At 46.7% G+C, this 12,052-nt stretch overlaps 1 protein-coding gene across 2 annotated transcripts; it reads right to left on the reverse strand.

Moving 5' to 3' along the window:
* Nucleotides 1-627: 627 nt before the first annotated feature.
* Nucleotides 628-11,827, reverse strand: C1QTNF5 (C1q and TNF related 5). Of its 2 annotated transcripts, none has more exons than XM_083714148.1 (3): nucleotides 11,622-11,827; nucleotides 5,707-5,936; nucleotides 628-4,237 (listed from the first exon to the last, which is right to left on the reverse strand). In XM_083714148.1, exons 2-3 carry the CDS (start codon nucleotides 5,924-5,926, stop codon nucleotides 3,720-3,722), a joined length of 738 nt encoding a protein of 245 aa, XP_083570274.1. In that variant the 5' UTR covers nucleotides 5,927-5,936; nucleotides 11,622-11,827; the 3' UTR covers nucleotides 628-3,719. The 2 variants fall into 2 exon arrangements, with proteins under 2 accessions (XP_083570274.1, XP_083570273.1); XM_083714147.1 differs by having other exon boundaries at nucleotides 5,707-5,928; nucleotides 11,613-11,733.
* Nucleotides 11,828-12,052: the final 225 nt, after the last annotated feature.

Genomic DNA, 12,052 nt, shown 5'->3' on the forward strand with positions numbered 1-12,052 from the left:
TTCTTCCAAATTGGGTCACTGTTCTCACACTGGAGAATCTGGGACCAGAGAAAGCAAGCTGACCGGCCCCAGTCCCTGTCACAGCCCTGTAGGAAAGGCTGAGCTGTGGCTATCCGCACACATTGCTTTCTGTGGACAACACTTGGCACGGATAAATGGGTTTGTAGATAACCACAGAACCCTGCTCCCTGCCCCCCAGACACAGAATCAGAGCTGCAGAGTTGGAGGGGGCCATGAGGGTCATCTAGCACAACCCCCCGCAATGCAGGAATCTTTCACCCAGCGTGGGACTTGAACCCACAACCCTGGGATTAAGAGTCTCGAGCTACGCAGCAAGTCCCTCAAGGGCTTCTGCAATAGGCTGCACCTCTTGAAATTAGGCTGAGGGCTGCACATACACCATTGGCTGCAGTTTCCCCAGCGCAGATTCAGAGGAAGCATTACAGGAAGTTGGTCATCAGGATATTGGGTCCTGTTGAGCACTGGCCTATTTGCATTGAGTTAGTATATTCATCAATGGCAGTATCACATCCCCATTCAACTATGCCAAATTCCAATAAACCATTCATCAGGCAGGTTGAGGGAATAAATGAACTTTCCCCCATCTGTGGTGGGAATGCCCACAGGTTGCGTCACTCTGGATTGAAATTTATTAGGAGATTTAAAAGATTATTAAAACACATATTCAAATAACTACCCAGTTATTCCTACTAAATACGTGGACAGGCGCTATGAAGACATTTCACCAAAATGAACTTTTGACACGGATGCTGCCAGGATCGCTATAGCACAACAGTGGAAATTGTTTAAAATACCTGACTATATCCTTATGGTACCTTTTAAAATCACTTATACAGCCTCCAACATCCAAAGATAGGTCCACGTTGAAGGAATAACTATATGAAATCTGGCTTAGAGGTTAAATTGATGAATTCATCAGTTCAAAGACAGGGAATGAATCAATAGGTTCTTTAATTTCTAGTATACAAGAATTGAAACGGATGAAGTTTTGCTCTCTTTAACTCTGTTTAATGCGGGGGGGGGGATGTCACCCACTTATTTTCTCTTTATTGGGCTGCTGTAAAATGTTGAGGAGCAGGAGTCGGGAAAAACATTGCAACACCTCCCTCCAAAATGCTTTCTACCAGTAAAAAAGATCTCTCCAAACACTGATACTCACCCCGCCATACGGATATAGAACCGTACCCAAATCTTTTCATTATATTTAAAACACTTTGGAAGACTAAGAACAAAAGAGTGAATATATACATACACACATCCTTTGCATACAGGAATAATAGACTAACAGACTCAAATTTCCATGTAGGAAAAAAGAAATGTCATACGTGAAACAATCTTACAAACAAAATCCATTCTAGGGTTAATTAACTTGGCCAGCAAACTTTTTAAACTTTGGGCTCAGGGAGCCCCCTAGTGGATAACTCATGTCTATAACTATAACTAGTCTATAACTCATGTCTATAACATCTACGCTATACTTTTTAGTGCTGCTTGGTCCATGAATGAGAATTTGTGCACCCTTTCTGATATATATTCTCTGCAGTTGGGCTGTGAGCAGAGCAGTCAGCTTGCAGCCTTTATCTTACCCTAGGCTCTTTTCCTACCAGATGGAAAACAACACAGCCACAGCCTTGATTTCCAGTCCTTCTTAGGTTAAAAATAAATGAGTGAGCAGTGATGGGCCCCTTTCATTGCTGGGAATGTTGCACAAGAAGACTCTGGTTCTGTGGCTGCCTGTAGTGGCTGTTGGAGCCCTCTAACAGCCACTACAGGCTGCCATAGCAAGAGAGGGCAGGAAGGCTTCTGTGCATGTGCTACCCTATTAAGAAGATAACGTGGGAAATGACCCATTCAACACTGTTACAGTGGTACCTCTGGTTACAAACTTACCGTAATTCGTTCCGGAGGTCTGTTCTTAAGCTGAAACCGTTCTTATCCTGAGGCGTGCTTTCACTAATGGGGCGTCTTGCTGTGCGCGTGCCTCTGCCGCGTGCTTTCCATTCACATCCTGGGGCAAAGTTCGCAACCAGGAGCAGCTACTTCCGGGTTAACTGAGCTTGTAACCTGAAGTGTTCATAACCTGAAGCGCTCTTAACCAGAGGGACCACTGTACTGTTGTTTTTTAAATAATCCTTAAATAATTTCTGTGGCATTTTTCATTTGTGCGATTGCTCTAATTTCTCTCTGCATTGCCATTAGGGCTAGGTGATATCAATATATCATTCAAAACCGGTTTGAAGTCCACATTGCGATATTGGTTTCATCATTTTTGACCTGGGAATATATCGGGAATGTGTGTGTGTGTGTGTGCTATGCAAAAATCACAATGTGGGGGAAATCATGAAGCCAGCCAATGCTTCTCTTGATTCCTGCAGCCCCTGTTAACTCTGCCAGCTCCGCTGGTATATTATGAGGTTTAGCTGCGATTTTGAAAACCAGATACCACCCGCCCTAAATGCCATATACGAGTTAAGATTGATTTCATGGTTTAATAGGGGTTTGATCCTAGTGATCTTGCTCTGGACCCTCCTTCCCCTTTGACAGAGAGAGGAGGAGCTGCAGAAATACACCAGCCCCTACCAGTTGGACTGCTTCTGAGGAACTGCAGGGAAGGGTGGCCTGTCTCCCTATAAACAAACAAAAGGACTGAATGTCATGCTTTGCAGTTCACAGGACCGCCGACAGATGGCCACGTCAGCTGCAGCACGAGAAATGACAGGGTAGCCCAGGCAAGCTCTTGAATGGCTCCTGGCTGACCTCCGTCAAACATGCCTGCTGTGAGCTTTGACAGAGGAAAGAGAGGCGCTTCATAGAGCCGTTCAGTCAACTGTGCCTCCCTCCTCCTTTAAAAGGGTGTGGAGGCTCAGGCGAGCTGTGAGGGGAGGACAAGGGGGTGTAAAGGTAGGGTGGTTGGTCAGATAATAATAACAACAACAATAATAATTTTATTACAGTAGTACCTCGGGTTACATATGCTTCAGGTTACAGACTCCGCTAACCCAGAAATATTACCTAAGGTAATGAACTTTGCTTCAGGATGAGAACAGAAATCGTGCTCCAGCAGCATGGCGGCAGCAGGAAGCCCCATTAGCTAAAGTGGTGCTTCAGGTTAAGAACAGTTTCAGGTTAAGAACAGACCTCTGGAACGAATTAAGTTCTTAACTCGAGTTACCACTGTATTAACATGCCACCCTTCTGACTGGGTTTCCCCAGCCATTCTGGGCAGCTTCCAGCAAAATATAAAAACACAACAAAACATCAGACATTAAAAACTTCCCTCTACGGGGCTGCCTTCAGATGTCTTCTAAAAGTCATGTTGTCATTTGACATCTGATGTGGGGCAGGGTGGTTACCAAAGGGGTAGGTGGGGCTGGCAAGCGAAGCAAGCAGGGCACAGCCCTAAGTATGTATGTGTATAGATATAGAAAGTAAATCTACTCCGCAAGGAGTACACTGTTTGCTAGTGTGCTACAAAGGTCACTTAACTTCTCTGCTGCACAGCTATCCTGACCCTGGGCTGAGGGTTTGTCAGACACCTTCTGGGAAGAACCTACAACCCTTTTACAGGCATTAGCTAAAAGGGCGCCGCACCCCTCGGGTTAAGAAGGGCCACAGGTATCCCCACGGACGACAGCTGTGGCAGAGCCAAGAAAGGGAGTCCTCCGCAAATCGCGTGGTGGAGAGGGATGAGTTGTCTCTCAGGCAAAGACGGGAGAGTTTTGCCAGTAGGAGTAGACCAGGAATCCTGTGAAAGTGCTATCTGTCTTGATGCTGGAGTAGAAGCCAAGGTAGTCCCCTACCCCTACCTGCACCCAGACTTCATCCTCCGGCTCCAGCCGCACCAGGGTGCCACCGGACAGCGATGTGGGCTTGGGCCAGTTGCCGTAGAACTGGAAGAAGGAGGCCACTGACTTGCCATTCTTCATAATGTCGAACTGGAGGCTCATGCGGTAGACGGTGGCATGGACGGCAAAGTAGTACAGTCCCGGAATCTCGCAGAGGAACTTCCCTGTGTTGCCGTCGTAATGTCCTTGCTCGTTGACCAGAACCACGTCGAAGACGATCGGCTGGTCGGCCAAGGGAGGGCTGCGAGACTCGGAGCGTTTGGCGCTGAAGGCTGAGCGGGGGGCCACTGCGCACTCCCCAGGCGCCCCTTTCTCTCCGGGAAACCCATTGAGGCCAGGGCTGCCTCTTTCCCCTGTGGGGCCCACTGCTCCTTTATGGAATGAAAACAACAACAACCAAGGACAGTGTTAGGATATGTTTGAGAATGGAAGATGGATCTGATGTGTTTTCGCCACAGAGAGGCTTTAATGCGGATATGAGTGGAAGAATTTAACACTCTGCAATATGGAGTAATGGTGGCAGGAATTAGTAGAGGTGAAATTAAAAGAAACAGATGGCTAACATTTATTAATAATTATGGAACCTGTCTTGGACTTTTCGTAGGGAAAAGGAACAAATGATTCTGAGGCACCCTGACTTTAAAGAAATTGCTTAATATAAAGTGGAGAAGATGGATGTTTGCATGGACTGAAGGTTTTAAATATTATTATTTTTTGCATGGACTGAGGGTGATTTTACATACAGTGGTAGCTCAGTTTTCGAACATAATCCATTCCAGAAGACCGTTCATGTTCTGAAATGTTTGAAAACTGAAAAGTCAGTATGGAAGCCTCAAAACGGAAAACTCAATATGGAAAACTCAATACGGAAAACTAAATATGGAAGCCACATTTCTGGTTTGACTTCCCAGGCGCGTTTGAAAACCGAAGCATTTACTTCTGGGTTTACAGCGTTTGAAAACTTAAATGTTCAGCAACAGAGACATTCAAAAACAGAGGTACCACTGTATGTGTGTGTGTATATATATATATATATGCACATATGCACACATACATTTTCTGTTACTGGCAGATGGGAAATCGGAAGTTCTTCGCTTGCATCTTTTGCTAACTTTTTCTTCTTTTTTATCTTACTCTTCTCTTGAAATGGAATTAGGAAATTATGTAACATTGAGCAGCGAGTAAGGAAGGGAAGAGAAACATCAAGATAGCGGGGTGGGAAGTCAACTTTCCAATTTGTATTAAATTTGAATTAATTTGATGTTAATTTGTTGATTTTTTTTGAAAAGCAATAACAATTAATTGACAGAAAAGAGAGAACTCAGTAGAAAGCAAAACACCAGCTATCCCCTTGTCTTGCTTGTGGCGACTACAGTAGTTACAAGTTTGGGTCTTAATTTAAATGACCTCATTTCCCTCAGAGGGGTGAGGAACTTTCAGTCCACAGGCCTTATTACTTCTGCCCGGCCTCCCCATTTGTCTTGTGAGGCCATTTTAGCTGTGCCCAGCTGCTGATGGCTGGGGCTTGCATAGCTCTGAAAGCCAGCTGGCTGTCCACACAGACAAAAATGGGTCACCAGACAGGCTGGCCCTGCTCTATAGAGTTGATAACTCAACAGAGTGGACTCCTTCCCCCAATACACTGTGAGACAATAATGCTGGAATTACCCACTTCAGGGCTTCTGCAGAATTAGTTTGCTTAGCATGATAGAAATGGACCTGGGAATAATAGTGCTCTCACAGCCCCCCCAACCTGCCTCATCTTCATCTAAAGGCCAAACATTTTCCTTCAGGCACCAAGAAGGCCTTTGAGATCCTCCTAAGGCAGAGGTGCCCTTACCTGGTGGACCAACTTCGCCCTTTTCTCCCGGCATCCCTGCCGCTCCGTCACGCCCGTCACGCCCATCTCTGCCTGGCAGGCCTTGGTTACCATGGATCCCGGGGGTGCCTGGAATTCCAGGGTGCCCAGCGCAAAGGCTGGGGATCTTATTGTCCTCAATCTGGACAGAGTCTGTGGTCAATGTAAGCAGGAAGAGGAAGAGGTAGACGGTGTGCTCCATTTCTGGGGGGCTACAGAGAGAGGAGTTTGTCAGATTCCTCCAAAGGGTCTCGGAGAAGTGTTTTTTTGCAAATAGGTCCACAAATTTATCTTTTTTATATCTTACCTAATCCAATGTGTTTATGCCTCCAAAGGACCAAGTTTAGTAAACCTTCCTTGAATGGTCACCTGCATGAAATTCCTACTCGCCCTAGGTAACTACAGGTGAAACTCGAAAAATTAGAATATTGTGGAAAAGTTCATTTATTTCAGTAATTCAACTTAAAAGGTGAAACTAATATATGAGATAGACTCATGACATGCAAAGCGAGATATGGCAAGCCTTTATTTGTTATAATTGTGAATATTTAGAATATTAAATGAAATCAGCAAAACAAGGACTGCAAATAGAGCACCTCTGAGAAGTAGAAGCATGCAGATCTCTTTTCTGATGAGAGCAGCTTTTGCATCTCATTTGTAAACCAAGGACCCAGAGTTGGGAGGAAGATTGGTGGAGGCACACAATGCCAGATGCTTGAAGTCCAGTGTGAAGTTTCCACAGTCTGTCTTGATTTGGGGAGCCATGTCATCAGCTGGTGTTGGTCCACTGTGCTTCATTAAGTCCAGGGTCAATCAATGCAGCCGTCTACCAGGAGATTTTGGAGCACTGCATGCTTCCTTCCGTAGACGAGCTATATGGGGATGCTGACCTCATTTTCCAGCAGGACTTTGGCACCTGCCCACACTGCCAAAAGTACCCATGGTTCAGTGCCCATGGGATTACTGTGCTTGATTGGCCAGCAAACTTGCCTGACCTGAACCCCATACAGAATCTATGGGGCATTGCCAAGAGAAAGATGAGAGACATGAGACTGAGCAATGCAAAAGAGCTGAAGGCTCCTTTTGAAGCATCCTGGTCTTCCATAACACCTCAGCAGTGCCACAGGCTGATAGCATCCATGCCACGCCACACTGAGGCAGTAATTGATGCAAAAGGGGCCCAAACCAAGTACTGAGTACATATGCATGCTTCTACTTCTCAGAGGTCCAATATTGCTCTATTTGCAGTCCTTGTTTTGCTGATTTCATTTAATATTCTAATTTTCTGAGATTGTTAATTTGGGGTTTTCATCAGCTGTACGCCATGATCATCACAATTATAACAAATAAAGGCTTGACATATCTCGCTTTGCATGTCATGAGTCTATCTCATATATTAGTTTCACCGTTTAAGTTGAATTACTGAAATAAACGAACTTTTCCACAATATTCTAATTTTTCGAGTTTCACCTGTAGGTCTATTAAATCTGGCCCTGGGATGCCTTAAGGACTGCTTTACCCCATTAAACCTGCCTATCAGCTGAGACCATCTCTGCTTTCCCCAGCCTTCTGTAGTTTGCCAGCTAACATAGTTAAACTATTGATTTTTTCCCCTCTCCAGAAGAGGCAGTGATAGTTGCCAAGTGGATGGCTTTGAAAGACAAATTCAAGACTACCAGTAGCTACTAATTGTGATGCCTACGTACTGTCTGCAGTATGACTGGTTTGGTATCCAGTAGCCTCTGAATAGCAGTTCCTGGGAATCACAAGGGGGGGGGGGAGAGTGCTGTTCCCCTCGGGTCCTGCTTGTGGGCTTCCCACTGGCTTCTGATTAGTCTCTGTGAGGATGCTGGGCTATGTAGATGGACCTTTGGTCAGACCCAGTAGCTCGGCTCTTTTTATGTTCTCCCACACAGCTAAAACAAAAAAATCACTGCAAATAGGAAGAAGTGCAACTGGAAAGAACTAAGCTAGAATGCTTGGCCTGGACTAGATTGAGCAGGCAAAGGGCTCTAGCTCAGTGGGAGAGCACCTGCTCTGCATGCAGAAAGTCTGTGGGGTTCAATCCTTGCATTCCCAAGGTAGGGAAACCCTGGAGAACCACAGCCAATCTGTGTAGATAGTACAGAGCTTGATGGATCAAGGGTGTGACTCAGTCTAAGGCAGTTCCCTATGATTTTATGTTGTTCCCTGGTGCATTAGATTTCCAGAGTTTCAGTCAGTCAGAGTATTTATTATATTGCTATCCCACCACCAAGAAACACAAGGTGGTGTACATGCTTCTTCTTTGTTAAATCCACACAACATTCCGGCTGGTTTAATCTGAAAGATGGTGCCACTGAGCATGTGCAGAGTGCCTTTATCTCACCGCCCTCATCCCACAGACCTGCAGCTAAGATTCCAGGTCCAACTGGTTTTTATAAAGGTTCCACCTCTTCCCGCAGAAATTAATCGCAGGAACCATTTCGTCAAAAGTTAGAAGAACTCCAGCAAAACCAGAGCAGAGTATTGCCTCTTAGACACCCACCCCCATGGTTGATCTCCCAAGGAGCCTCCACACCCTAATCCAACTGTAAGACTAGCAATTGTGCAACCTAAATCCATTAATGCATATGATTCCCTTGGAACAGTTGGGAGCTTCAGATGGCTCAGAATTCTCTGGCTTTCCTGAGCTGCATTTTGTGTATTTTGTGGTGAGCGATGGGGGCAGCGGGAAGAGAGACAGAGAGAGGAGGAAATGTCAACTGGCTCTTAAGCAACCGCCTGGGATGTCACGCTCCTCTCGCCTCCCATGGAATCAGAGGAAAGAAGCCAGAGCCTCTCAAGAGGCTAGTCCTCTAGAGGCACGACTGATGCCAGGAGCTAGCCGGGCACGCAATGCAGCCTTCAAACCACAGAATCAGCCTGTGAACTTTTGTCCTGGTTTTGCCCTCCTTCTGCCTGCCAGCCAGCCTGGTCTGACAATTTGCTCATCTATTTCTCCTTTCCTTTCTCTTTTCTTCCCCTCTCCCTCCTGCCCCTGTCATCTTTTGCCACTTTTTACAAGAGTCCAGGTTGTCTTAAGAGCTCCTATAAGTTTCAGCTTTGGGATTTAGCCATAGCTAACAGGAGTGGAATGCAGCGAACCCATCCAAAATCTCAACGCTTTACATTCTTTCAGCATTGCCTGAGCCTGGTGAGGATTGGGGGTGTAGTGGGGTGAGTGCCGAAGCAACGATTCTTCAACATAAACTGGCTGAAGACTGGTCATATTGAATATTGTCTTCCAAAGCAACTACTATATCCTGAACTTAAAAATTGAAAGCGTAATGCTGGTGGTCAACAAAAGAGGTTTAAAGGCTCTCTCAAAGCAAATCTTTAAAAATGTAGTATAAATGTAGTATAAACACCGACAATTGGGAAACACTGGCCTGTGAACGCTCCAATTGGAGAACAGCCTTTACCAAAGGTGCTGTGGACTTTGAACACGCTCATAATCAGGATGAAAGGGAGAAACATGCTAAGAGGAAGGCACGTTTGGCAAACCCTCACCATGACCAACTCCCATCCAGAAACCTACTCTATAAGACTCACTTTTCCCCTCCTAAAAAGTAAGGGGAAATGTTTGTGCGTCTTATGGAGTGAATGCAGGCTGCGCAGCTATCCCAGAAGCCAGAACAGAAAGAGGGATTGCTGCTTTCACTGTGCAGCAATCCCTCTTGCTGTTCTGGCTTCTGAGATTCAGAATATTTTTTTTCTTGTTTTCCTCCTCCAAAAACTTTGTGCGTCTTGTGGTCTGGTGCGTCCTATAGAGCGAAAAATACGGTATGTCCCCAGTGTGGAAGGACATCCAGAATTGGCCTCCACAGTCACTTACTGACTCACTGTTAAGACCATGTTCATGGAAGACAATCTTACTCGGCTACGAGTGATCACCAAAGAAGAGAAAAAAGAAGGATATTCTTTGGGGAGCCTAGTCCCTGTATTTCTTAAGCTCTGCTATGACTAGCCAGGGTGTGTAGGTGAAGTCAAACTGCTGCATTATTGGCACTGAAATGTCCTCCTTGGGGTGCAAGCCTGGGCAGTGTGTGCAGAGGTCCTGAACTGCCCAGACAACAAGACACTTGGCATCGTTGGTGGGGTCCACAGGAAAGCAGAGCAAGACGTTTGGCATCAGCTTGGCTGCAGGAGTTGCCAGAAAGAGATGCACAAGACAGCATCCAACTGTCTTAGGGTCTCCGGATTTGGGTAGGGTTCTTCTTCCACATATATCCAGCAAGGCAGTGGAGGACCAGAGTTTTCCATCTGCTGGATGTGCTATGTTCCTGGGTTGACGAGCCCCATCTGCCCCTTCCCCCTAAAGCATGTGGAGAAACCACTTTCTTGACCATTGGTCAAGAGACTACTGGTCTTGTCTGCTCAATCTGCCAGAGCCTGTCTTTGCATGCAGGGGAAGTCCCTAACTCACAGAGGGTTTGAGACCCATCAGGTACCCTCCCGTGGTTTAGCTAGCCAGCCAAAGCCATTCCCAGGGTGTGGCTAATGTCGCATGCTCACAGCTTCTAGGAACCACAGGTGAGAGCTGAGTGCAGGGTGGGGTACCCCCCAGCAAAGGTACTACCCTGCCCCTAACACCCCACACACCCAGGCTCAGGTGGTATATATGTGTAAATATATCAAAAAGATAAATGTCGCTGCTGTTCCTCATTCTGAGGAAACAAACCCTGGGTAATTCCTGGTGTCCCTGGAATCTCGCATAGCTCAGATTGGAGTGGCATGCCACTGTACTAATATAGGCATAAAAAGGAGCCATTGGCATATAGTTCTATCTTCACGGCTCTAGGATCTCTACTGGTCTGCCTGATCTACAACAGATTGCAAAATGGGGTTAATAAAACAGGCCAACTTAGCAGGACTGTTGCAATGATTACTGAGAATAAAGGGCACAAGGCCATTTTAAGCATTCAGCAAAAACCAAGTTTCACTACTGACTTTTAGTATTAGTCTCCTACCTGTGGATTGCAAATAGCAATAACTTTTGCATATAATGTGCGTGAGATATAATAGTGAATATCAGTCCAGAACGGTTGACTTTCTTTCCAACCTGTGGGGCACTTGCAGCAATCAAAGCCCCTCATTCCCACACCTTCCCAAGAGTCAGAGTGGCCTAGCAGATAGTGTTTGGTTAGGACCAGGAGACCCGAGTTCAAATTCTGTAATGTTCACCAGATGCTCCTCTGGGCGTATCCTGTATGTTATTTTGCAGGAAGGCTTCAAGAGCACCCCAGGAAATCTAGGTTTGCGCAATTTAAATAGAATACAGCACTCTCTTCCCCTGGAGCAACAAATCCACTTTTAAAAAAACAACCAATCCAGACTTTGGGTGGCTGAGAAAGTGATGGGAAAATGCATGGAAAAGTGTGGGATGAACGGCTAATTCATGGGAAGATGTATAAACACCCCACAAGCAAATTAGGCTCACCATTGTGGAACAAATCAGAATGAATACTCAAATTAAAAACCAGACTAACTCAAAATTGGAATCCAGACCCCCCCCCCCGCCCCTTAGTGGTGTCCAGGTCAGGCTATTCTTTTTTAAAAGCCACAAACTTTGGCCAATTTTATTTCAATTTCCCCAAGAAAGCAGCTCTTTCTTCCAGTGCATTTTTTTGGGCAAGGCTTTTGGGTGGCTCGGATTAAAATCAATCCCAAAGAAAGCTAATCTTCTCCCGCTAGGCATTTCCTTTAGAAGATCACTCCCGGGTGATCTTCTAAAGGGATCGCGTCGCTCCCAAAACAAAAGCAAGGTGGTGTCAGCAAAGTCGGGAGAAACGGCAGCTCCAAGCAGCCAAGTTGGGAACCCGTTGCCCAGCCTCCCTTGCCCACCAGCCCGCGTGGATCTGCTATACTCACGCGGCGGCGGCGGCGCTCTGGGGCTGGGCTGGCAAGCTGGCGCTCCGGACTGCTTGGGGAAGAAAGAGGACCGCTTACTCTGGCGAAGAAGGCCGCAAGCCAGCTCCGCCGGCCGGCCTTCTTTTCCCCCTCCCCACCCTCCTCTCTCCCTCCCCTCTCTCCCTCCTCCCCAACTCCGATGGAAACCGGAGAGATGCAGAGCGGAGCCAAGAGCTACAGGCAAAGCGGGTAAGCGCGTCGGAGGCAGAGGCGCTCCCAGGGACGGGCATCTCTGGGATGGGGCAGAGGGGAGAGGAAGGCGGGATAGGAGAGAGGAGGAAGGGTCAGGAGCCGGCAGGGCGGCGGAGAAGGGGTCAGAGTGGGGGGTGGGGTGGGGGTGAGACCGGGGGATCCGGGTTCAAATCCCCCACTCAGCCCACTGGGTGAGCTTGGGCCA

This window comes from Podarcis gaigeae (genome assembly GCF_964106915.1).
Source record: "Podarcis gaigeae genome assembly, chromosome: 15".
NCBI lineage: Eukaryota > Metazoa > Chordata > Lepidosauria > Squamata > Lacertidae > Podarcis > Podarcis gaigeae.